At 43.9% G+C, this 27,489-nt stretch overlaps 1 protein-coding gene across 3 annotated transcripts; it reads right to left on the bottom strand.

The window, feature by feature from the left end:
• Positions 1 to 3,221: 3,221 nt before the first annotated feature.
• igf2bp3 (insulin-like growth factor 2 mRNA binding protein 3) lies at positions 3,222 to 27,360 on the bottom strand. Of its 3 annotated transcripts, none has more exons than XM_056298476.1 (16): positions 27,186 to 27,360; positions 26,123 to 26,183; positions 20,000 to 20,048; positions 16,529 to 16,580; positions 16,160 to 16,223; positions 14,945 to 15,223; positions 14,692 to 14,826; positions 14,013 to 14,135; positions 13,592 to 13,727; positions 9,279 to 9,410; positions 9,023 to 9,076; positions 7,674 to 7,811; positions 7,453 to 7,527; positions 6,466 to 6,597; positions 6,127 to 6,240; positions 3,222 to 3,329 (listed from the first exon to the last, which is right to left on the bottom strand). In XM_056298476.1, exons 1-16 carry the CDS (start codon positions 27,358 to 27,360, stop codon positions 3,222 to 3,224), a joined length of 1,827 nt encoding a protein of 608 aa, XP_056154451.1. The 3 variants fall into 3 exon arrangements, with proteins under 3 accessions (XP_056154451.1, XP_056154452.1, XP_056154454.1); XM_056298477.1 differs by having other exon boundaries at positions 7,674 to 7,793; positions 9,008 to 9,076; XM_056298479.1 differs by lacking the exon at positions 9,023 to 9,076 and having other exon boundaries at positions 7,674 to 7,793.
• Positions 27,361 to 27,489: the final 129 nt, after the last annotated feature.

Here is a 27,489-nt window from a genome sequence, read left to right on the forward strand (position 1 = left end):
AATGCACTCCGATCATTATCAAAGGTGTGAAGAGTTCAACAAATATGAAGAGGCACAACACAGAGGCAAATTTAATTTTTCTGTTTTTTTTTTGTTTTGTTTTTTTTTTGTTTTTTTAATTCAGAGGCATTTGACAAGTGGAGCTGTGTGAGAAGGGAGGTGAAGGGGCACAAGCATGGTCGCAGAGAGAGGGGAAGGAGGGGATATCATGCTAAAAATCAGACCACTTTTTCCAATAACTCCTAGACCAAGTCCCTTGTATCTGTTCCATACCAACAGGATGTTCCACGTTACACAGCCAAGAAATGCAAACAGAACAAATAGCCATCGAATCAGCAAAGTGAATGAAGCATCCATGAAAGACAAAAAAAGGAAAAAGATTGGACTTTGCATTTCTTAGTATTACAAACCAGAAACTAAAAAAAAAGAAAAAAAAAGGTAGGCCTTTTTTTTTTTTTTAAACTGTACTTTCATCTACTGAATGCAAAAAAACCAAAGGTAAATTTGACCTTTTCACGAAAAACCCAAGCAAGAAATTTCAAAATACATGTCAGCCACACCACCAAAAAAGGAAAATAAAAATCAGAAAGAAATAAGCATCATGGTTGAGGATTTTCAATCAATTACGCTAGAAGAGCATATATATATATATATATATATATATATATATGTGTGTGTGCACGCTGGCAAAGAAATATTTCTGATCACTTTTGATTATTTCATTTCTAAAGAGTACAAGATTTCATTTTAAGATTTCATTCATATGTGGGGGAAGTGAGGGGGCAACGGGGGGGGGGGGGGGGGGCTAAAAATCTAACAAATAGAATGCCTCCAATTCAAATATGTGTCTAAAGAGGTAGATCAAAAAACAAACTGAGGAGTTGGGGAGGGAGCGGGAGGGAGACGGGGGGTATTAACGTAAGTAAAGTATCACTTGTGCCCCTCAGGTAAGCGCGGTGTTAGATCGCGTGAGCGCACACGCCCATGCAGAGAGAAGTGTTCTGGGGGACTGAGGTATCGCTGCGCGCTGGCACCAGGCAGGGGCAGGGCGGGGGTCCGCGCGTACTGCCACGACACACACACACATACCCCCCCCTCCCCATAATCCCACCCACCACCCCCCACCCCACCACCCCCCTCAGCTGAGGTAGACGGCGTTCTACTGTGGAAGCATGGATACGACTCGAGCACTTTTACCACAATCAACGTATTTACATTCGGCATAAAAAAAAAGAAAAGAAAAGAAATAAACTTGGTATCAAAGTTGTCAGATTTCTTCTCATCGAATCGAGATTTTTCAGTAATGTTTTGTCTTTTTAAGGTTTTTCTCTCTTCTCCTATGTGAAAAACAAATTGAAACATCACTTCAGTCAGGTTACAGTTGTGGGTTACACAGAAGGTGTCTTCTCATTTACATCTTACTCCTATAGTGAAAAATAAAAAGTGAGAAAACGGGAAAAAAAAAAAAAGTCAAAGAATCAGTGTGACTCCCCCTAACCTCACCACGAAGTGAACGATGGCAACATTGACTCGGCGGACCCTCCGATGGTCGCTATAAAATGACGAAGCTCACCCTATGAAAATAAACCTAGTCGGGTTCGGACCTGGCACTCGGACGCTACCGTCGTGACCGAGGTGGTTCAAAAGCCTTGTGAGAAAGTGGCCTAGAAACAGCAGAAGGAATAAGCAAGAAGCCCTGCTGGTGCTAAAACAGCTAGAGGGCGCCATTAAAGGCCATACTGCCAAGCCCCGAACAAAAGCCCTACTAGGGAAGACAAAAAACAAAAAAAAACAACAACAAAAAAAAAAAAACCTGGGAAATTTTTTAAGTGTACCATCAACAATAAGAATGTCAGTCCCATAATAACTAAGCGGCATTGCTGCATTTATGTACGGTTGGCATTATTCGGTATGTCTAAGTCATTTTTGTACATTTTATTCAGAAGATGGTGGACCCCCAGGGAAAAACTGAGGCGATTTTCTCATGAAACTCCTGTCAGCCGCCAGCTGAGGGGGGCGCCAACTCTTGCTCCGGGGCTGCTATGTACAGATAGACTTTATGTACAGGGTCACATACACATGTACAATACGCCGCCTAAAGCGACAGAGTTGAAGGCAAGGTCAGTTGGCAGCCGACCAAATTTTAAATTTTCTTAAAAAAATAAAAATGTTCAAGAACTATCAGCTTTATAAAGTATACAAAATACCACAAAAGCAAAATAAAAAAGAAAGGAACATTTTTTTCATATATAATCATTTTTTCTCTTCTGAGGTACTAGATCCTGAGGTAGTTCAGTAAAATGCATATTAAATTGGTTTACTTGGGCAGCAGCCAGTCGGCACCGTTCCCCTAAGTGTCGATGGTAACATTGCCCTCACCTCTCTAAATATATATTTAATCTATGTATATTAGGTATATCTATAAAATGCATCCGAATTTATAAAATGCCACTTATGTTACAAGGGCAGGACACCCCATTTATACATCTTTTCAGGGGTCCTGTCCTGAAACAAGAAACTTATCTCTAAATGTGGCCAACCCGGTCTAACCCCCCTCCCCCCACCCAAATAAACCTTTCTCTTGGTCCTGCCAGGACTGATAGCAATGCCTTTTCCCACAAAAAAAAAAAAAAAAAAAAAAAAAAACTCAGGAGAGAAAGCTTCATAAACCAATTAAACACTCAATATCAGGACAAAAAAAAAAAAAAACCCAAAAAACTAAAAGCCGTCAACCAAGACTGAAGTTAAACAGATCATCTTGTCAATCTGAGGTTTAGAGTACCACACCCAGAAGGTGATGGAAGGGGGGTTGTCGTCATCGTCGTCGTCGCTCGTTATTTCTTCTTTGTGTTTCTAGTGTATTTAAAAAAAAAATTTTTTTTTAAAAAAGGAAGTCAGCACACTGTGGGGGGGGGAGCGGGCGAAGGGGTGTGTGTATGTGAAGAGCAGGTGACATTGTAGGGCGCCCTCAGAAGTACATTCTCAAGAGATGCGGAGGACAGGTCAAGGGGGGAGAAGGGTTGGAGTCGGGGGCGCAGGGTCCCTCGCGGACACCGAGCAGTCAAGGAGGGGCAGGTGTTCCGATAGGTCCAAATGACCTTTTGACCCCTGAGATGAGCATGGTGACCCCCTCGTCCTCTGCCCCATGGGGGTTTCTGCTGCACCTGTCCGTCCATCCATCTGCGGGCAGATTCAGTCACCGTTCCTCCAGGACTGGGTGTTTACTTCCTGCGGGGTGCTGGAGGTTGGGCCCCGGCCCCCGACGTGGGCTTGGACTGTTGCTGCCTCCTCACCTGCGATAGGATCTCCTGAATCTTCCTCTGAGCCAACTACAGACAGGGGAAAAATGGTCAGGGTTAGGCTCAGTTCAGGTCTCAAAGAATCAGTCAAAAAGCCTTCAAAGTCTCAAGAGGTCCGTCAAGGATTCAGCGTGCCTAGTCTATATGTTTTTGGGGTTTTTTTGGATCCCCCCCCTTTTCTCCCCAATTGTACCCGAAGAACTACCCCACTCTTCCGAGCTGTCCAGGTTGCTGCTCCACCCTCTCTGCTGGTCCAGGGAGGGCTAGACTACCACATGCTGCCTACGATACATGTGGAGTCACCAGCTGCTTCTTTTCACCCAACAGTGAGGAGTTTCGCCAGGGGGATGTAGTGCGTGGGAGGATCATGCCATTACCCCCCCCCCCCCCAACAGGCACCCCGACCGACCAGAGGAGGCGCTACTGCAGCAACCACGACACATACCCACATCCGGCCTCCCACCCGCAGACATGACCAATTGGTTCTGTAGGGACACCCGACCAAGCTGAAGGTAACACGGGGATTCGAACCGGTGATCCCCATGTTGGTAGGCAACGGAATAGACTGCCACGCCACCTGGATGCCCTTAGTCTATACGGTTTGAGGAGCTACTGACAAGGACAACAACTGAGGCTCCTCCTTTTGGACCTTCTCGGTACAAAGAATCAAACCAAGACCTAATTTGGCCAATCTTCTTCAATAGTTTGGTTTCCATTTCAGTGTTTAACGGGACGTCGATCTGAATCTGGCCATTTGATCCTGCTTTAAAATAAGTTGCTAATAATGGACTAAATCTGGCATAGGCAAACATGTGGCAGTGAGTTCCAAGAGTTTTCCTTAAAACCAATCACAACATCAGGCGATTTTACTTATCAGTTTGTCCTGTTTGGACGAAGTCAGGGCAATCAGTGTGTTTAATGAATGGTTAGAAGGAAAATCTGCATACTCTTTGCACTCCATCGCACATTGTTGTTTAAGTCTAGACTAAATACTTGCAGTGCAAACAAAACTGGGTTTCCCCACAAAAGGCATCCTATGACTGGGACCTTTGTTCGATGGTATGCTGATTGATAGAAGCTGGCCTTGTGACTAATACAATTTACTCTTTTGGCAGATGTTTTTATCCAAAGCAACTTAATAGAGTCAGCAATTGGATAAAAATTAATGTTACAGACTGACAGAGCACTATACGACAATATTATAGCCAAGAGAGCATGTCAAGTTGAGAGCATTTAGCATACGTGCACCTTAGACCATCCAGAGATGAACAAGGGGAAAAAGGTACTAAACTGACAAATATTGCAACAGAACAGCAAAAGAGGCAAATTACACCGTGAGAATGAAATGACAAATGCAAGCAGAAAACTGCTCAATAGTAAACACCAATAATAATGCCATTTGAATAAATAAGAATGCAATTGTAAAAGCTGGCGCCAATTTGTAGTCACCGTGAGATGTCACCAGAGACACCATCTAGGAATTAAGGTAAACACTGAAGGGGGATGTTTTTTGGAACTTTTTTTGGAAGGATATAAGCAAGTCAGTAGCTTTGATGGAGTTCCCTCCACTATTTTACGGAGAGGTGAGAGAAGAGCCAAGACAGAGCTTGTCATTTGGTACCAAGGACAGATAGCAGCCGACCACAGGTAGAACGCAGAAGGCAAGCATGAGTGTACCTATTAATATTGGTTTGCGGGTAATTCACCGCAGTTCCTTAACACTAGAATGACTGGGATTCCATACCTACCTAAAACGACCACAGGCAGTCAAAATGACCACCGGTTTTTAAACTCTATATTCCATCAAGATAAATACTTAATTGCGATATTAATGCATTGCATATGCTAGTATGTCTGTTAGGAAACGACTGACACCAAAATTAACATTTTAACAACTATAATACTATTTTTAAACAATTTAAACTTCAGCGAGACATGGTCGAACTTGAATAGCAAAATTGAAAAAGTGAAAATATTACCCAAAAAAACCAAACAGAAAAGACATATTGCTAATCTAACAAACGTAACAAGGCCTATAAAATGTGAAATGTAAAAAAAAAAGAAAAGAACTGGAAATAAATATTGAAATAGTCCCAAACAACGACCGGAACTTAAAAACTACTACAACAACGGTGGGCAGGCATTTTGACCGCCACAGTTTTTAAACTCTATATTCTGTCCAGATAAATACCCAATTGAGATATTAATGCATTACATATGTTGGTACATCTGTTAAGAAACTAACTGACACGAAAATTAACATTTTAACAACTTTTAAGTCTATTTTTTAAACAGTTTGAAATGGCTGCTGTCCAACACCTGTAAATACTGCAACGCCTCGGTGGTAGTCGTGGTGCGTCTGTAGCAGCGTCTGTAACCAGACATGTTGGCAATAATCAAAAATCTAATTTAGACTATTACTCTGCACTGGAGAATGCTAGTTTTTTTCTCTAGGACAGAGCAATGAACTTCGCAAAAGAAATTATTTGACCAAAACACATCATAAGTAGTGACATGATGCAAACGATCACGCGCAAATTACGAGTGGTCATTTTGACTGCTCATGATTGTTTTAGGTAGATCTTATCATAACTTTTTTTGTGCAATTGATCTAAAACTAATTTTAAATGCAGATATATGCAATTTTAGGAGAATTCAGGGAGCGGCAGGTCTGTAACTTTTTCTTCCACAAAGTTATGAAACTTTGAAAATCCAAAACGGTCATAATGACCGTCTTGGTCGTTCTAGTGTCAAAACTGCCTACTTTTGGGAAACTAGACCCAGGATGTTGCCTTCCTTATATTTCAGTTCACCAACTGCCACCCACCTGGCTTGCATAGAAATGTCCGCTGATTTTGACCACCACCTGATCTTGCTCATCGGGCGTCTGCTCTCTCGGTACGACCACCTCTGCACTGGTCAGGTTCTGCAGCTCATTCACCTAAAAATCCAAGAAAGCACACAGGGAAACAAAATGATGAGAGTTAAAGAATGGGTCACTGGACATGACCAACCATAACGTTTGGCTATGTTTCCCCTAAGCCCTGCAGAACCATCTCTTTCCTGCTGACATTTAACGGAACACCATATTTGTGCCAAGGTGATTTGCTTGGTTCACAAACGGCGTATGCAGTGATAAATGAACCTATGTTTGCTACTTTCTGACCGTTTTGCCGCCCTTGCCGATGACTCGTCCGGCAGCAAAGGATGGTACTTTTATATGAGCCTCCAGCTTCACCTCCTCTTTGGGCCCAAAGAAGTTCTCCTCCTTCAGCTTCCCAAAGATACGACCCTGAGCCTGCGTTAGGACAAAAAGATGCTTTGATAAGGAACCATGATATGTGCAAACACCACAATTGTAGCCCAAGAAGATCAAAAGTTCAGACAAATTGTGATGTTTTTTTTTTTTTCTCCCCAATTGTATTTGGCCAATTACCCCACTCTTCTGAGCCTTCCTGGTCGCTGCTCCACCCCCTCTGCCGATCTGGGGAGGGCTTTAGACTACTACATGCCCCCATCCGATACATGTGGAGTCAACAGCCGCTTCTTTTCACCTGAGAGTGAGGAGTTTTGCCAGGGGGACGTAGCACGTGGGAGGATCATGCTATTCCCCCCAGTTCCTCCTCCCCGCTGGACAGGCGCCCCGACTGACCAGAGGAGGCGATAGTGCAGCGACCAGGACACATACCCACATCCGGCTTCCTGCCCACAGACAGGGCCAATTAAGTCTGTAGGGACGCCCGACCAGGCCGGAGGTAACATGGGGATTCGAACTGGCGAGCCCCGTGTTGGTAGGCAACGGAATAGACCACCACGCTACCTGGACACCCCTCAGACTATTTCTGTATACAGGTTTTATATTGGCTCTAAAAAAAAAAAGCTGTAAAAGAATATTAAGGCCAAGAGAAGAGCAAGCAAGGGACGGACAATTTACATGGCACAATTTCCACAAGTTTATTTGTGTCTTGAAAAGATCATTTGGGGCACATTTGGAGCAATACGAGTAGAAAGGGAACTTTAGGCCTGATGGTTTGTCTACTGCCAAACAAATGTTTTATGTATTAAAAAATAACAAAAGTGATTTGCAATGCTGGATTTTTGTACATGTGCCAAAGGTTATATGTACCCATGGCTAAGAAAAGAGGTATATTACCTTAAACTGAGCCTCTGGTGGTCCAGCAATGATGACCATTCTCTGTTTGGCATCCATTCCTTCTGCAGGGGCGATCTAGAGGGCAGAAAGCCAGCAGTAGAAACAACCTCAACATATCTGTACAATTCATAAGTAGAAAAAAAACACAAAAAAAAAAATAAAAAAAACACCCAACACTCAAACCACTCAAATTGAGAATTTCACTGGCACTGTACACTCACCTTGATAGAGGCTCCAGCAAAGCGTGAGAGTTGTTTGATGTGTTGACCCTGTTTGCCTATGATGGCTCCCACTGCTAATGCTGGGATAAAAAGGTAAACAGTCTCCGACTCTGGCTGCCCCTGCTGGGTACAACCAGACACACACACACACACACACACACGCGCAAGCACGCATGCAAACACACACAGAGTCAACCCTTAATACTTATAACGGAGACCATACAGAAGGGAATCCTTGCAGACCACTTGTCCAGTTCAAGTCACCAGTGCACGAAGGCAGGAGGGGATGTCACAAGCGGAGTTGCACATTTCATCTCATACCCTCCTAAACTATCTGGTTCCTCTTTACTGGTCAATGGCAGAAACCCAAAACCGACTTGTTATGAAATTCAACTACTTTTGGTGTATTCGTCTGATTGGTCCTGCTGCAACACAAATCATTGTTGCTGCTACTGGTTGAGTGTCCACTTGGACCTTCTAAAGCGCTCATTACTGTGACATTTCAATGGAAAGAACACATTGTCATGCTGCATATTCCCCACAGCACTGAGACTTCTAGCATGCAGATCCCCGAGCACAGAAAACATGCTGAAGTATGAAATATTAAACTTTTGGAGAAAAAAGGTTCAGTTTAGTTTTCAGTCTCATAGCATCAGCAGTAGCCACTTCCAGAGCTTTCAACATGCAGCCCTTAAGTACTGCTCGCTAGAAAGTGGCAGGCACAGGAGTATTCTGCTATGGAAGTCGTTTTCTGTGAGTTCATTCTGAACCCCATTAAAGGAGAGATGATCGTACTAGGAGATGCCCATTTGTTAAAGTGCCCCAGCATATCACTTTTGTTAGCAGAGTGCGCGCAACAGACTTAAGCTCTGGAAGGGGAGGGAGGCTTCATCATCCAAGAGGAACAAGTAGCACCATTGGTTTTGGATGTAGCCCAACGCTAAAGTCAATGTGTCAGTCGAGGGCCCACTAACAACTTGCCTTGGCAGGCTCCAAACTGGAAGCACTCTCAATGCAGAGGATGTTTTACTTGCCCGTTTGTAGAAACATGCACCCACATACATAAAACCCAGAAACTCTTCGGGTACACTTGACAGGGATATCAAGCGGCAAAATTGAGCTCAGAAACCAGAAGTCAAGCTACAGCTACCCTACGGGACTAATGGTGCCCCCGTCCATCAGATTGAAGACTGCACACAGGGAGGAGTTGGCCCTGCCTACAAAGTCAGAGATTAGTGGGCAATGGAAGGAGGAGTTTAGATGGGGCAAGTCTGCCCCCTAATCCCTCAGCGAGCAGCCTCAAGCCGTGCAAAGCACTGTGACGGGTGACTTACGGCAAGGGGCTGGGTGCTTGCCGACAGCACAGAAGCCCAAAATGGCCCTTCACCCCCATAGGGATCGCTCTACAGGAGGAAAGAATGACATGAAACCGAGTCACTGTGGACCCCAAAATGGCTGCTCTTATGGATGAATGTAAGGACTAGCCCAGGAGTGGCATGGTAATGAGGAGTCGATAGTCAGTTAAACACAGCCAAACCTGTGAAGAGAACCACTTTAACCAACAAGGTTGAAAGCTGTGGAAAGAGGACGTGTGTTGACACTTACTCCGAATGATGAATATCCAGCGTGGGCTCCGGGTGGTGGGGCATTGACCATGGATGGACCCATGCCAGGAGTGCCACCGGGGAACAAACCCAGAGCGTTAAGGTTCAAACCTGGAATCAGGTTGGACTGGAGCTGAGGAAGGAGAAAGACATTTCTATCAACACTCAACCCACATTACTACCACTCCACACGTATGATGATTCTGCATTCTTTAAGTGTTCTAGAGTTTATCCAGAGCAAATTACACCCAATGCCGATTTGATGCACCAAGTAGTTTCGCTACCAGAGCCTAAAGTGGTTTGGTGCGACCAGCCTTCTTGCCGTCTTCTCACATATCACGTATGTCTAGTCTCATGATATTTCCAGTAACAGAGGGCTAGGATAAACAAGTACTAATGTGTCTTCAGTAGTTTTGAAAAGGTTAATACATGCCAGTGGACAAAAAACAGCAATATACAGATGGGTGACAAATTAAAGGAAAAACCTGAATGCTTGACCACTATAGTGAAGGGGTCCAGGGGCTCTGTTATGCTGTGTGTGTGTGTGCGTGTGTGTGTGTGTGGGGGGGGGGGGTTCCTGGCACGGTTTGGGTCCACTTATCTCCTTACAGGGAAGGGTCACTGCAATTCAATACAAAGATGTTCTGAGTGATCACCTTTATCTTATGATGAAACATTGCTATCCTGATGGGAGTGGTCTCTTCCAGGATGACAATGCCCCCATCCACAGGGCACGAGGGATCACTGAATGGTTTGATGAGTATGAAAATGACGTAAATCATATACTATGGCCTTCATCGTCACCAAATTTCGACCCAATTGAACACCTATGGAAGGTCAACAAGTCCGAAATAGCACATCACACCCTTAAAAACCAAATGTTAATTTACCAGAAAGCAATTAAGGATGCGAGATCAGCTTACTTCTCTGAATATCTACAAATAACCACAGTCCTAAAGTTCTCTTTAGTGCTATTAATTCTGTTATTAATGGTCCCTCCACTTCTTTTTCTGAACCCGATGATGAGCTGTCCGAAAAAATTCTCGCTCATTTTGTAAATAAGGTGGAGAATATCAGGTCCCAAATCCAGCCTGACCTTTGCATTCTTTCCATTCCCCATGTTAATTCTGCCACTTTTACCCAGTTTCAACCCATTACAATTTCAGTGTTAGAGAGTAGTCTCCCATATGAACTCCTCCCCCTGCATCTTAGACATCATCTCCACTAAGCTGCTCAAGGAGGTATTTTCCACTGTTAGCCCTGTTATTCTGTAAATTTTTTAATAATTCTCTGGCCTTTGGTTCTTTTCCACAGTTTTAAGCATGGCATTGCTCACCCATTGCTAAAGAAACCTAATTTGGATCCCCTGTCCTTAAGTAACTACAGACCAATCTCCAAATTGTCTTTTTTATCTAAGGTTCTGGAGAAAGTAATTTCATCTCAACTGATATATTTTATGAATACTAAGTATTCAACAGTTTCCAGTCTGGTTTTAGAGCACTTCATAGTATCGAGACAGCTCTAGTTAAGGTTACTAATGACCTACTGATGACTGCAGACAGAGGTGACTGCTCAACTTCAGTTCTTTTAGACTTAAATGCTGCCTTTGATACAGTCGATCACAATATCCTCTTACATCACTTGGAGACTTGTGTAGACATCAAGGGCTTGGGCTCTTAGTTATTACGCTCATCTCTCTCCAACAGAACTTTATCTGTTGTTCTGGGTAACTAATTCCTCAATGGCTCAATTGAGTTGTGGTGTCCCTCAAGGCTCAGTGCATGCCCCCCCTTTATGTTTTCTATATGCATGCTGCCTCTTGGCCAGGTTATTCAAAATTGTGATCTGTTTTATCACTTTTATGCTGACAACACTCAGTTATACATGCCACTAAAACCCACAGATCCTAGCAGCCTAGCAAATCTCAGAACTTGCCTTTGTGATATTAAATTATGGATGTCCCAAAATGTTCTTAAATTTAATGATGATAAGTTTGAGGTCATTGTGTTCAGTCCCCCAAATTCCATCAGCCCTTTTGTTACTAATCTTGGTGGTCTGTCAAATAATTTATTTTTTCTCTCCAATTGTACCCGGCCAATTACCCAACTCTTCCGAGCCATCCTGGTCGCTGCTCCACCCCCTCTGCCGATCCAGGGAGGGCTGCAGTCTACCACATGCCTCCTCTGATACATATGGAGTCGCCAGCCGTTTCTTTTCACCTGAGTGAGGAGTTTTCGCCAGGAGGACGTAGCGCATGGGAGGATCACACTATCCACCCCCCCCCCAGTTCACCCTGCCCCCCCCCCGAACCGGTGCCCCGACCGATCAGAGGAGGCGATAGTGCAGCGGCCAGGACAAATACCCACATCCGGCTTCCCTCCCGCAGACACGGCCAATTGTGTCTGTAGGGATGCCCGACCAAGCCAGAGGTAACACGGGGATTCGAACCGCCGATCCCGGTGTTGGTAGGCAATGGAATAGACCGCTACGTTACCTGGACGCCCCTGTCAAATAATATTAAGCAGGCTACTAGGAAGCTAGGGTTAATATTCAATGCTAACTTGTTTTAATAATCAAGTCAAAAAGGCTAAGTCATGTTTCTTCCAGCTCAAGATAATCTCCAAAATTAGGTAATTTTTTATCAATTGCTCATCTACAAGGAATTGTACATGCTTTTATTTATTCTCGGCTTGTTTATTGCAACGCACTTTACTCGAGTATCCACCAAAGGCAAAATTGATTTTGAAATTTTATTGCTCACTTTTAAGACCTTAAATGGTCTTGCTCCTACACACACCTGATTTATTGACCTGGTATGCGCCCTATCGGCCATTAAGATCCACAGATGGAGCCCTGCTGGTTATTCCCAGGTCATGGTTTGTCATAAAGGGTGATCGGGCTTTTGCTGTTAGAGCCCACACACCATGGAACTCTCTGCCTACTGAACCCCGACACACCAAGTCTCTAGCTTCTTTTAAATCTCTTTAAAACCCTGCCTTTGTGAAAATTTTTTGGAAATGTTTGATATTCTTTTCTTTAAATTTATATCGTTTATTTCTATTCCTATTTATTTGATCTTGTTTACTGTCTTTACCTCCTCTGTGCTCATGTCCTTTGGTCTTATTCTCATTTTGCCTTGTCTAGTTTTATTTCTTTTGTAAAGCACTTTGCGTAACATTAAGACAAGTGCTATATAAATAAAGTCATTATTATCATTATTATTTTGGCCCGAAAAACGTGTTTAGTGCTCTCCACCACCATCATCATCATCCAAACACCAAATGAGAGAATATATCCTTTGGAAGAATGGTGTCCATCCCTCCAGTAGAGTAAAGAGACTTTTGAATCTATGAATGAATCTTAGAATCCATGACAAGGAGAATTGAGAAGCTGTTCTGGTGACCCAGCACTTACTTAGACACTTAATGTTGGTTTTCCTTTAATCTGTCACCAATTTGCATATTGAAAGCACCAAGGAAGCATTGCTCACAGCCAACAAGCACTGGTACTTTGCAGAACATGCATAGTGTAGCTTTTACGTTAAATGAATACACAACCATCTCCTATCTAGAAAAATGACATCCATATTGTGTTTGGTGGGGTGAGGGGCATCACGGGAGGATTTTAGCTCCAATTAGGTTGACCTAAAAATAAGGAAAAGATTAAACAAGGGTTTACCAGTGAAGTGTCATCTCAAAGTCTGCTTTCAGAGGTTAATTTCAGACAATCCTTTTAACCAAAGGTTGTCAAGACTTAACAGCAGCAGTTTATTTAGGCTTAATTTCAAACATTTATAATCAACGTTGGCCAGAAATGCATGCTCTTAAAAAAAACAGGGGTGCTTCTGAAAACATGTCTCTGTGCACGTGGATGTCAACATACGTAGCATTTTAGGAGGCTACTTTTTGAGAACCAATTCAGGCAGGGCAAAAATTGATCTCAGGTGGTTCAGCCTTATCATGATCTGCCTCAAATTACTGAAAGAGCACTCAAGATGCTGACACGAGCTGACTTCATTTCAGTAGCAGATAAAATTGATCAGGTTGCCCGGGTAATAATCACCTCCCCTTGTAATACAAACACAGAGGCCAGGGAGGGCTGGGGAAGGGGTTTGGATTTCCTTCTGAGGGGTTCCTGAATAAGCGGACCACAATGATAGTTAATGTGTGTTGCGTGATGATGTTTAATTAAAGTGAGACACCTTGTAGCCTGGACCCACCCTTTGACATGTGAACAGTTTTCTGGACCTAATCTCCCATGCCCCGTTCAAAGGCGGGCGTTTTTGTCCGCTGCCGAGCGAAAACAAGCACTTACGTTCATGGCTGCCACGTCATTCTCGTACGCTTCCCTAATCTTCTTCATCACCTCCTCCTCGGCTCTCGCGCACGCTTCAATAGTGCCTTTTACTGTGATGGTCCTTTCCGGGTTGTAGAGGGTGAGGTCCTGGAGACTGGACAGAACAAAATTGTAAAAAATGGGACAACAGACAATGATGGTGGGAGCGGGACAGAATCTGGAGATATGATAGTTGATATGTAATAGTTAAAAAAAGAAATGTTTTTAAAAAAAAGCATGTTGGTGAATTATATTTGGGTTGAGTCATGTATGCAGTTGTGTCGACTAATGTGAGTTTAACATCATCGGCATGACAAAACAGTACTTAGTCAAGGCGCCATTGGTGTTCCTCAAAGAGAAATGTTTGCACGTGTATGTGTGTGTGTGTGTGTTGTCTTACGGTGAGATTGTGATCTTAGTGTTCGTGTCCTGTTCAATCTTCTTCAGGTTGCGGCCTTCCTTCCCGATCAACCGGCCCACAAAGTTGTTGTGTGCAAGGATCTTCAGTGGGATCTCCTCCGTACTGCAGAGCAATGACAAGACAAGCGTGTTCAGCTGAACCTTTTCCAGTGACCTCCAAAAAGCTTGGCAAGCAGGTTACCGGTATTCAAGGAAAGAAACAATGCTGCTGCTTTTATGTAGACAGTTGCAAGAGGTATATACCTTCCAAGAAAAAAAAAACCCTTTGTAATAGTCTTTGTGACAGTGACATAAAATATGTTGCTTGAATTCAAAAAGGCACCTGGTGCCACTTTAAATGCAGACAGCTGCAATAGGGGCATACCTGAAATGGTTTGATTAGGATTCTAACGGTTAAGATAAAGTCTTTCTACAGGAGTAAAAAAAAAAAAAAAAAAAAAGAGACAATTTGAAGAGATTTCAGGTTCAACAAGATGGTGTTTCCCCATCTAGATAAACCTGAAAATCTTGCAAATTCTGAAGATTTTTTGCTCTGAACACCACAGTCATGCTAAAACAATACCGCTTCTTCACAAAAAGCAGCATGTGGCTGAATACTTGGTGAGAAAATGAATGAGTCATCACATTTCTGAAATCCTCAAGTGTGCCCAAAGACTCACAATTTTGTCTCGATGGCCTCCTTCTGCATGATCTCCAAGATGGTTCTGCAGGCACTGGAACAGCCATCAGGGGTGGAGTGGACTGTGATGGGCTTTTCTGCTGCACCCGCATTCTCTTTTCTGTGAATGTCAATTCTGTGTGAAGGAGAGGAAATAGTAATTTTTACAAACCTCACTGTTCACACTCAAATTAAAAAGAAAAAGGCAGTCATCTTTTAAAGTTACTCGTTCTGCCACCTCTGCCCATACGCACTTTGAATGGGTCTGCTTGGTGACGTTGCGGATGGTGCCGCCCTCCTTGCCGATGATTGCCCCCACGAACTGTGTGGGGACCAGCATGCGCAGGGGAACGTCCGACTGCAGCTTGGGTCGGGCACCTAAGGCTGGCGAGCCGGAGCGAGGCGGTCCGCGGGGAGGGAAGCCTCTCCTGCCGCCCATCACAGGGCCCTCCGGCACAGCCGTTTCATCTGGGATGTAGGACACCTTCAGGGCATAGTTTTCCATCATGAATCCGTTCAGCTTCTCCATTGCCCTGGTGAGCACGGAGATTTCGGTCAGAGAGAACGCCTCGGATGTAAAAAAATAAATTAAAAAAAAAACAAACAACAAAGTAAAAAAAAAAACCCTTCAACGAGCTCAATGGGTTGGGTTTGATTCAACAACACAACTTGGCTTTTTGGCACAATACATCTGGGAGTTGAAAGCTGTGACCATTTTCCCCTTTCTTCAAACAACGCAGTAGCTGCCAACATAAGTTCATGGCATGAAATTTTATTAAAAGGCAGTGAACATAGGGCTAAAGTGTGATTGCCTACCTCCCATCTACTGGTCTTCTAATCAAATCAGAAGGAACCAAGGATTAAGAGAAAGGGAGGAAAATGAATGAAGAGAGCCTTTAGGCCTTAACAGTTTAAACGCAAGCCTTGACCAACGGCCAACATCAACAACAACAAAAATGAATAGGAGGCAACAGTACTTAAACCAAATGCCAACAGGGTTGAGGGTGGCCGTCAGACACACACACACACACACACGCACACACGCGCACATGATACAGGCTTTACTCCCATAATACAGCCCTGCCCACTCTCACGGCAGGATCAAGTTTAACAATCCCGACACCAGAGCCATCAACCAGCCTCAGGCCTCCCACGCCCACTCCAGCAGAGCGCAGCACTGCAGTGTGACTCACGGACACCAGGGGGCACCAGACAATAGATTTTTTTTTCTTTTTCAATTCTCTACCAATCATTGACCATCAAATTAAATGAGACTGGTTGTTGGACAGACCAATCAGGTGCACTACACTATAAACTGGACACAGATAGTATATGTAAGATTCAGTACTGCATGATAGGGAAAGTGGGGAAACCTCAGCAGATCCATGTCAAATACATCACGCTGGATGTTAGCAACTGTGCTGGATGTGCGCGCGCGCGCGTGTATATAGAAGAGTTGAGACACTCACAATCTGGCCTGGTCTTTCGCTGCATATCGAACATTGACCACTGCAGTGTCTGTTTCGGTGTTCACTGGAAGACAAATAAAGAACGAAAAGAGAATGGATGAGTCACATGCACCAATTTACGCGACACTTCACTAGTTTTAGACTGTGTGTGACCTTTAAGTGTGATGACATGGAGAAAACTACAGTGGAAGTTTCAATAAAATGTATTTTTCATTTCAAATATGTTAACTGGAAAACTAAAGTGTGATGACTTCTACTATGAACATTTCGAATAAATTATTTTTCTATTTAAAACAGTTAACTGAATAACTAGACAATGTGTGTGTGTAGTTAAAAAAAAAAAAAAAAGCAGCATATCTGCATTTCTACCTTGTTCACAGCTCTCTACTGTACCGTACTGGGCTAGCATACTGTCCAACACCTGCGGGAGGGACAGAAAGTCTTATTATCAGCACACCGAAAGTGAAGAGCCCATGAAGTACAACTCCTGGACTTCAATCTTATGAAAACAGTGGATCCACAATTTTAGGCTTTCCTTCATTTTACTTTGGACATTTTGCATGTTCTGCCATTAGTGCCCGAGTAGCTTCCATAATCCTGGAAACTTATATATAAAAAAAAAACAACATAAAAAAACAAACAAACAAACAAAAAAAAATCCAAATAAAAATGCATTGTAGTTAATTGGAAGTGAAATTGTAAAAACCTGACATACTGGATTTACAAGGTTCAGTGAACAGTGAAACGGCACAGTTCACAGACCCATTTACTCAAATGGTTGGAGCTCCAGGAAGCATTTTGCTTTAGACGCAATTCGTTGGCTTGGTCGAGGATGCCTAGTACTTTGAAGAGATCTGAATTGTATTTAATTTGCCTATTTATAGAAAATAAACCAGATACGACGCCAAAGCCAATCTGGCCACCAGCCTATATCTGGCAACCACAGAATTTGAATTCATGGATGTAATCAAATGTGGGCGAGAGGGGGAGCGAGGGTTCTGAGCTTAGCCTACATGTTCCAAGACCTACAACCATGCTTAGTCAAACCTAAAGCCACACCCCCGAAAGCTCAACCCCCCTTTCCAACCAACCAGGCCGCCTTCCTGCTCTCCCATTTCTCCAACCCACCAACCACTCCTCCACCCGCCTCTCTGCCGTCTCATCCCCATCATTGGCTACTCCAGCACCGATATGGAGAGTTCCCCGAAGCCAAGCACATCTAGCTGCTGGCTGGCTGATCTGCCTGTCCATCTACGGGGTCCAGCCAATGGGAATCCAGGCCATTCAGGAAAAGGGTGAAGCACATTTCAGCAGGAAGCGGTGGTTGGGGGAGGGGCAGAGATTCATGCTACACATTCTGTGAGTTGCAGCACATGGAGGAAGAAAAAGGGGGAGAGGAGTCCAGGCCCACCCAGCCACTAAAGCTTGTGAAAACGCCACTACTCTCACCACTCGCTGGTTTTAGGGCTGCACACAAGATACATCGCCTTATCTACCTGATAAGATACATGCAAGGCCTTTACACCAAACGTTCGCCTCAATTCTCTATTCTTTTGTCCCCTCCCCCTGTAAAAGGGGCGAAAGAAGACGAAGAAAAAAAAAGGTCTCCATATTACCTTTTGAAAAAGCAAGCCGCTCGCTAACCACATACTAGGAACATGGGTGGATCTGGAGCTGCAGCTGAGAGACATGCGTAGGCAAAGGCAAGCCCACCATTACAAAACACGAGCCTGTGCGTGGCCATTTGATCAAGGAGAGCGAATGAGGCCCAATTCTGAAACCATGCAGATGTCTAATATCTCCCAATGTCAATGTATGAAAAGAGCAAAAATCATATCATTTTGGCAACTCCCTGTAAAAGTCATTATACTCAAATATATTTGCACTAAGAAAAAAAAATACAAAACTACAACCTCAAAGTTCCCGCCATGCCAGAAGACAACTAAATTGCAGATTACAAAAAAGTCATCTACAGCTGTTACAAATGCACGTTCAAAATAGAAATATAGACAATAAAAACTGATGCACTGAGAAAAGGCTAAAAGAAAAATGCACATTTGTAAGGCTTCCTGCAAGATACTTAAATGTGGCCAGCACATAAGTAATTAATGAAAGCAGACTGCAAAGCCTATCTAAAATAGGAGGTCAAATAAATTCAAACAATCCGCTCATTTGCAGCAAAGAAACCAGACATACAATGTGTGAACACACACACACACACACACACACGCGCGCGCGCACACACACACACTAATGTTGCTCAACACTTATCTCAAAGCACGCCAGCAATTCACTAATAGGGCAATGGCCTTCACTTCTAGGAAATCCAGCTCTTTATGGTACACCTGTTCTATTGATACCACTGAAGTTGACTTTTTACAGAAAAAGATTTAACAAGACACCAATACGTTAAAACAGCACTCATTTTATATTCTTGGGAAAAAAAAAATTTAACTGAAGAATTTGCTGCAGTCGTCTGCTTGTTATTAGAAGAGTGTAAACTTCCACTTCACATGCTATACAAGCAGAGCTACACCTCACTTCAACACAAATACCACCATTTCCTTAAGAATTTGTTGTGGATGTGGAGGGTCAGGGCAATGCCGCTGAGACCCAAGGACACTCCCGGCCTCGTTTTAACATCTTTTAACAGCAAGAGCTGCAGCTTGGGTTTTGGCTCTTATTTGGACATTTTACAATCACAACAGGCAATTGTTTGGGAAACGCAATTGTTTTTTTGGGTGGGCTGAGCAGATGATGAATTTTCATTGCATTTACATTCTTTATACATACAATTAACATAAATGGGAACAGATTCCCATACTCAGTGTGTGTGTGTGTGTGTGTGTGTGTGTGTGTGTGTGTGTGTGTGTGTGTGTGTGTGTGTGTGTGTGTGTGTGAGTGTGTGTGTGTAAAGCTAAATTAAAAAGAATGCTAGAATAAGGAATTAAAAAAAATGGCTCAGTGAATAGAAAATATTCATTTTAATTTTGACTTGCCATTTGAATGTTTTTGCATGAGAAAGCATCCTTGGTGCAAAGGGTCTGCGGTGGCTATTGAAATATACCATGTCCGAATGATTCAGCAGTCACTACATTCCTCATGCAAGCGCATCATGTTATGTCTTCTGGTAAGATGCAAAATTTACACAAAATAAATAAATAAACAAATAAATAAAATCTTGAGATTTTAGAGATGCAGATGTACGGCAGTAAGGCAGCCAGTAAGAATGGGACCACACCACAAGGGTCCTTTGAATATCAAAATATTTACATATTTTGATATTCTTTATGCGCCTGGATACTCTTCCATGCATATAATGGGAGATTCCTTTTTTTACTTTTGACCGTGTTCAACTTCTTGGCCCCTTTTTTGTTGGAGGGTCCGACAAAGACGCATTTGCTATTATGCGCAAACCTAGCTGACTGTCAAAACATGAACATGTTGGTCAATGCCTCCAAAAAATGCGGCGAGACATCCCATGCCCATTTGTGTGACTTGTTGAATTTTACCAAAGGATTTCCTGTACCGACATTCAACTAAAAACAGTTGCCGTCTAGACAAAATAAAAATCCAGAAATGTGACCTCTGCCCAGTCTTCAATACATTAACGTTATCCGGTTCAACTGGCACAGGGACCACTTCTGTTGCACTTTAAAACTGAATGATGGGCATGTTCGCTGCACGCAAATGTCACCCTCATTCCGACAAATTGAGAGGGCAATAAATTAATTACACAAAATAAGAAAAGAAGTCACGGGTGTGGTAGACGCAGGTGAGCGAGAGCTCGGTCCTACACAAACCCACCCTGGAAGCGGTTTGCAGCCTGTTAGCACTCACCTCCCATTGCATGTGAGGCGGGATGTTCCTGATCTGCAATTTACAGCTCCTGAAGAGAGGGAGAGAGAGAGACATAGAGAGAGAGACAGAGAGTTGGAGAAAGCGACAGGGTGGGGGGCAGATGACGAGGGCAGTTAGTCAAACAGCATTGGTGGTACATTGCAATACCAAAGCCATTCAATACACCCCCCAACACACACACACGCCACAAACTGAGAAGATACTGACCACTGAAGAAGCCATGGACACGACTTGTGGTTTACCCCCCAACTCCCCACCCACCCAAAATCAATCAAGTGCATCGCATACACTGGGTGAGACCAGTGGGGAAAATGGACAGAGGCAAAGAGGGTGCTGGGAAGATCAGGGAATAATTGCAGGGTGGCCTAAACTCAGAGGGCCCAGAACCCCCCCCCCCCAAAAAAAACACCCCTAAAATACATCAGTGCCCTTTTAAGCCACCCATCTCAGGAGACGAGGCATGTAGTTGGGTAGGGAAAAGATTGGGGGGAAAAAGGCGGCTAAAGGAGAGAGCAACAGGGGGATTAACGAGAGGACGGAAGGAGGGAAAACGTAAGGGACAATATATGTCCGCAACGTGTCGTCTTCCCATTTAGTCAGCCATGTCCTCATAACCTTGTATTGAGAGGTGGAGCTGTGGCAAGGCTCACCACACCACATGTGTCTTGCCCCCTCATCAATCAACACACGTTTGCATGAGAGCAAAACTTTTCTGAAGGTGTTGCATCTATAAAATAAATTGGGAAATTTATTTATTTATTTTTAGATAAAGACAGCAAGAAGGGGGAAGGAATGCCAAATGAAGACGAAGGGGAATCTCTACACGCTGCGTCACACTGCATGATGGGAAGCTTCAGAATGGAGCGCTTGTTCACATCGACTAAAGGGTGACGGTGCATGCACACACACACACACACACACACACACACACACACACACACACACACACACACACGTACACACAAACGCACACACAGCAGAAGCAAGTAAAGACAACCAATTACAGTGGTGCTGCTGTGCTTTATCCACGAGCAACAATCAGGCTGCATCCAGCATGACAAAACCCCAATGTATTCAGTTCCTTATGTCATAGAGATTCCCAATTTAGATACATTTGTGCGGCGTTGGAATTGAAGACAAAAGTGTACAAGAGTAGATGAATGCACCGAGCATGTTTGGAGGTCATGCGGACAATGGGACTTGTGGATCATAATGAGTCACATACAGTTTCACAAGTGTTCGCTTGGATGGCGATGTTACATAAAATGAGAGAAAAAGTATGCAAGCCACTCCAAAGTCCACGGCCTGTTGACACACACCAACCTAAAGGAACACGATGTACACACAGCTGGGAGCAGAAGCATGAACAGTGACCCTTACACTGTGGAGGCACAAGGCCCAGTCTTAATGTGTTTCCATTCTGCCCTTCTAAAACAATGAGTGCACATAACTTGAAGTATGCTCCCTACACCAAATTCCCCAGCAGTGTACATAGTTTACCTGAGATTTAAATTTCCTAAAACCAATTTCACTTCGGAAAACAATGATTTACCTCAAGATCTGACAAACTGTTAAATTCTGACAATTAGACGCAGCTCTTCTACAAACTGCTGACTATCTAGGTAGTTTTGCAAGCCATGGTGCACTGAGAAGTTGCAATAGAATACACATATCCATCCGCTCAAAGTATAAGCTCACGTCTATCCACTAGAGTTTACACAAGACGGGGGGGGGGGGGGGACCATGCCCATGGGTTGGGATTAAAAAGCCACACCCCCCCCCGCACACACACACTATAGGGTAGTGCACATGTGTGCAACACGGGCCAAGGGAGGTCACAAAAAAAAATCCTCCAAAATAAATAAAATAAATGAAATCAGGACCAACATCCCCTTCCATTAAATCATGCTAGCTATAGTCTGCGCGCGCGCGCGCACACACACACACACACACACACACACACACACACACACACACACACACGTGAACAAGTCAGTCTGAGACATTCAAAATAACTTCATTACAGATTGGCGAATCATAAAGAAAATTCCCAAATGAGTTTCCAAGAGGAATTCCTGCCCTTTCCGGCCTACTGTGCCATTCCTGGCTGATCCGGCCCCCTACACACACACACACACACCACACACACGCTCTGCATTGCAGTGAGAACGCCATGCGAAATGTGCAAATGCACCAAGCACTTCCAGTTGGATTAACCTATAGCTCCACACACGGAGGAAGTCAGTCAGGGTATTGGGTTTGGGGGGTGGGGGGGTGTACATTCCCTAGTTTCAGCCTTTGATTTAAGTGGGGGTGTGTGTGGGTAGACTAGCCCTGTTTCAGGGAAGGGTAACAAGGGCCCACTCTGCCCTGTGGGGGTGGGGCCCTGTTGCCATGGACACACACAAGTCTACTGACAGGAACATGTAGAGTGGGGGTTAAAAGTGGGAGGGACGGAGGGAGAGGAGAGCCAGGAATGACTGGGGTTGGCTTGTCATGTGATGGCCAGGAGGTGGCTGGGCTCCTTATTTACTTTTAAATTCAACCAACATTCTACACAGTCACCTCCCCAACACACACACAGACCAAGTCCAGCTGAGATATGTTGGCCTGCACTGGAGTCTGTGCCTATAAGCGTGTGTGTGTGTGTGTGTGTTGTGTGTTCCCCACATACGCATCTACAGAAACCACAAGAGGAATGCCACGTTGAACACCGTGAGACTGCATCACATTCGTATTCATCTCCACAGCTCCGCTATCCACCCCTACTGTAGTGCTTTCCATCAATACCAACAGGGACCGGGTGAGAGAGAGAGACACACACACACACACACACACACACACACACACACACACACACACACACACACACACACACACGATCTGTGCTCAACGCCTGTCCACAGCCATTGACTATTCAGTATGCAGGGGTTCTGAATGAGTGAACACTACAGCGCCTGGTTTCCGTTGCACTCTCACAGGCCTTAAATGCACAGTCTGCACCCTACCAGTTACGCTAAACACTTCCATTTGACGAGAGAGAGAGACAGGTAAAATCTGATCAATGGTTTGCTGTTCATAATTTATGCAAGCAGCACGGTAACAATGGAACTTCGATATGGGCTTTTTTTGGGGGGAGGGGGGGTTAGCTGCACACTTAACAAGAGAAGAGGCCATATTCACAAGTCTTTGACACTCCAAGTCTCTTTTCCAAATTCCAATTTATGAACTTCCTATTTTGCAGGTAGGGCCCCATGGTGACCCTGTGACCCAGAATTTCTTTAATAAAATCCAGGAGCTACTTCAAACACAATGACCAAGTTGATTTAGACAATTTTCATGCAATTTCTACACCTTTTAAAAAAAAACATTAAAAAACAAACAAAAACAGCCAATTAAAAAAAGAAAAGTATGCCTCAAAAAAGTCTGAAACTTATTTAAAAGGTTTCTTAATTATTAAACAAAATGTGCTACGTCAAACAAGGATGCATGCCCAGTATACCTTTTACACTGGGCATGTGCACTGGTACGCTACAAAATTGTCACTACAAAATTTTCTCATTTTGGGCAACTTTTAAATTCAAATAATTTCCTCTTTTGACAGAGTATAAGTATGCATGTGTGTGTGTTTGTGTGTGTGTTACCAGTTTTACATTTTTATAAATTTACTTTAGGCAGAAAATCTGAGCTATGGGGGAAGGTCAAGTAATGTGTATAATAAATGTACACCACCACAGAACAATTAAGATGTCCAGTTTGTTTGAATTAACCATTTCATGAACAAATAACCACTGTTCAAATTATACTCAAAGCTGGAATTTTATATTGGCCCGTTACGCCTAACACATGCAAAGTATTGCACTTTTGCAAATTCATAGGTCATTAGCAGAAATACAGTTGAATGAAAATAGATACACCTGTAATGTTGTGATAAACTGCCTAGTCCAGCATTGAAAAAGTTTAAAATTAAGAAATTTACAAGGCACAAGACAATGTTTATTAAAAACACACTTCTGAGTGCCATTAAAAAATTTTGTTTCACATACTAAGAGTACAAAATGTCCAGGGTAATAAAAAAAATGTGGTAAATGGCTGAAATGTTCATCTCAAATTACAATACTTCTACCGAGGACACATTTTGTACGAGTCCAGTTTTGTGTGCGATTGCTATATACGTTTTCATGCATGGCTGGTATTACAGAACCAGCCGTAGACAAATCAGGCAGCGTATGGGTTTGGTTACACCATGACTAAGCTCAAGACCCATGTACACCAAAATCATTGATTATAACCCCCCCACCCCAACCCAAACATCAAAACCCCTACCCCTTCTATATCCTTCCTTATGCATCCACATTTTGACATGTAGGCCCCCTCCCCCTCCATACCCCTGCCCCACCTCCCAAGCTGAGCACATCCCTACCTAGCTTCCCATGCACAGCTCTGGGAGTCTGCCTGCTATAGCACTTCCCCTTCCTGGAGGGTTCAAAGGTTAAGCCGTGGTGATTGGCCAAGCCCCCCAGTTGATACTCAGTGGACTGGAATGCAAAAAAAGAGGGGGGGCAGTATACCCAGCATTGACTGACAACTATCCTGCTGTAAAACCAGGGTACATTCTACTTATAAATAATAATAATAAAAAAAACATCTCTGGCAATTATGACCAAGGCACTGGCCAATGAAACAGACTACACCCTATGCAACACTGCAACGTCGACCTTTTCATCGTCAACAGTTACAAATTGTGGCGTGTGTGTGGGGGGGGGGAGATATGACCCCCAAAATTCAATTTCAGTTCAGCCGTCATTTATTGTGGCAAAAACAATGCTTGAAAACAACAACAAGGATTTAACCCATTAACCTGGGAGTCGCAAGGTATGCCCATGTTCAGAATATCAAGCAAAAATCCCGTCAGCGTTTTCCACAAACACCTCATGGAGTTAATTTTCCTTTCAGTGCATTTAAAAATATTTTTTTCTACCCACCAGCAAAAACAACACAGCGACCATCATTCCCCTGCTCCGCCGCCATTTTATTTTTTTTTAAACGCAAGTCTAACCCAAGCACGTGTGTAGTCCAGATGAAATATAAAAAAAAAAAAAACATACCAACAAGCAATCGTTACGGGTCATGCGTCTCAAAATCATTAGGGCAGGTACAAAAAGTGGAGTGATCCCAATTTCACTCAAGAGGAAGGTTTTGTTTGGCTTTTTAAACTAGGACCACAACGTGTTGCCCCCCGAATTACGCAACAGCACCAAATTAAAACCCCGACGCCTAAAATGGACGTGAAATGTGGCAGAATTGTGGAAATCGTCCATCGCCACGGAGGACAGTTTCTTTCAGTGAACCGGTGGGCCCGCTGAGGGGGTGGGTGGGGGGGGAGGGGACAAAACAAAAACGATTGGGGGTTTCTGGGATCGTTAAGGGCCCGACAAAAAGCTCCCATTCCCATCGCGTTTGGGAGTCCATCTCATGCAACAGCACAATGTGTGGAGAGGAGGGCGGAAGCAGCGGGGCAGGCAGGGAGAATGACGGGCAGATCCTTCTCAAATGGACGACTCCACAGGCCTACGCCTCAAAAACCAAGCCTGCACTCAACTGCACGTTTCAGCAGATTTTTGAGACTTAACGTAAACAGCCTCTGGTTGCGTGCAAAAACGTTTCAGATTGCCATTTATGCACGCTAACGTCAATAAGGAATTAACAGTGCAAAAGGCAAGTTGGGGGGGGGGTATATGCAGGTTGAGCATAAACACACAATGGTTTTTGATAGCACCATGGCGAGAAAAGAGACGCAGAGAAGAGGAGGGGGGACCATGCACCCTTTGATTTGACCCCGAAGCATTTAAAATGAAAAATTATAAAATAAAAAAAACAGTTCTCCTTCGGCCAGAATTGGAATACGTCTATCCATTACAATTCAGTCACACCCGTTTCACTTTAAGATATATGCGATTTCGGGTACGTATATCAGCTTTTAGAGGCAAACAAGACGACAGTGGAGGTTAAAGTAAGAAATAACTTGTGTTCCAAGGAACCTCCAAGTCTCCGCCAGTTAAACACGGGACATTTTTTTTGGGGTAATAAGCTTGCACCCACCTTTGACGTTTAGGGACCGAGTGCTCCACATCGAGAACTTTTCCATGAAGTTCAACTTTACCTAGAGAAGGAAATAAAACCATTAATTTCGCCAGCAGTCTGGCCTGACTGACTGTGAGGAAATGTCAATAGTCTGATGGTCATAACTTATTAAATGTGAGAGTAGCAAAACACCCAAAACAATCAGACGTCTGTTGAGACGCCAAGGTCCTACTACTTGTGGGTTCACGTATTTAAAAACAGAAATTAGCAAAAGTAAAAAGCCTACAACACAGTTTCACGAGCACGTAGAGAAAATAGCTAGACATGAGGCCATTCGTAAAAAAAAAATTACACGAGTGTAATGAAATTGCTGTGTAGCCAACAATGGGGGGAATGCATTAGCTTAAACACATTGCAGCACACGTTGTATTTAGAGAAATGCACAAAAAATGATTAATGTCTAGTTTCTCATTTGGGTGGCCAACATTTACCAACACAATCAAGCCACCTGGTGTGTGTGTGTGTGTATGTGTGTGTGTGTGTGTGGGTCAGCATGGGCGGACTAGCAACACCGTGGGCTACCACGTAACAAGTTAGGCCACTTTGAGAGGGGCCTACACTCGGAAACCTGTGAGTTCAAAGGCGACGGTTCACAGCAGCGATGGTACGACGGCCGCAGCTCTCATTGTGTCCCAGTGGTCGGTGTCACACAGCCTACAATAACCTTCACTTCACGGCGTCCACCGCCAAGTGCCCGTGCGCCCTACTGCCTTTGACTGGCGTAACCTAAAAAAAGAAAACACGGGATTTCCAATGCCCGTGCTGGGGCATTTTCGCTCACGTTTACGTCGAAGTGCGGCCTGATAAATTACGAGCACGGCATTTCAGTCCAAAGGTTGTAAAAGGTTGTGGGAAAAGAGGGTCAATTTTTTTTTAGCTTGGATACCCCCCCCACACACACACACACACATGACCACCCTTAAAACGACTACATGCATCTCGAAAGGGGCCTAAGGAAATCAGTCTTTCACGAATTGTGGCAGCCCCGTGCGTCGTTCAAACACCACTTCTAAGTTCTCACCTGAAAGAGTGTCGATAGCCTTCATCGCAGCCTTGTCGTCCGGACAGTCAACGAACGCATAACCAGTTTTGACAAGAAATGGACCAATGTGCGGAATCTTCCACTGCTCAAAGATACTTTCCAAGTCATCCGCGCTCGCCTCCTCGCTCACGTTACCAATGTATAGCTTATTCATGATGTACGCCGAAGAAAGGACAATCTTTAGGCTTGGGGTACGAGAGTTACTTGCGATCTTGTAGTGTGCAGTGTTTGGAGCGGACTAAATCGCCTTTACTACTACGGAGTGGCCGTGGCGTGCTTCCCG

This window comes from Lampris incognitus, chromosome 18, assembly GCF_029633865.1.
Source record: "Lampris incognitus isolate fLamInc1 chromosome 18, fLamInc1.hap2, whole genome shotgun sequence".
NCBI lineage: Eukaryota > Metazoa > Chordata > Actinopteri > Lampriformes > Lampridae > Lampris > Lampris incognitus.

Bases quoted from the DNA above. Each gene is read 5' to 3' on its own strand.
- igf2bp3 (XM_056298476.1), bottom strand. From the start codon at position 27,360: ATGAATAAGCTATACATTGGTAACGTGAGCGAGGAGGCGAGCGCGGAT. The intron at 16,581-19,999 runs GTGAGTGCTAAC...TCCCTCCCGCAG, and splicing joins CGCCTCACATGCAATGGGAG to GTGTTGGACAGTATGCTAGC. The intron at 6,598-7,452 runs GTAATATACCTC...GTCCTAACGCAG, and splicing joins CACCAGAGGCTCAGTTTAAG to GCTCAGGGTCGTATCTTTGG.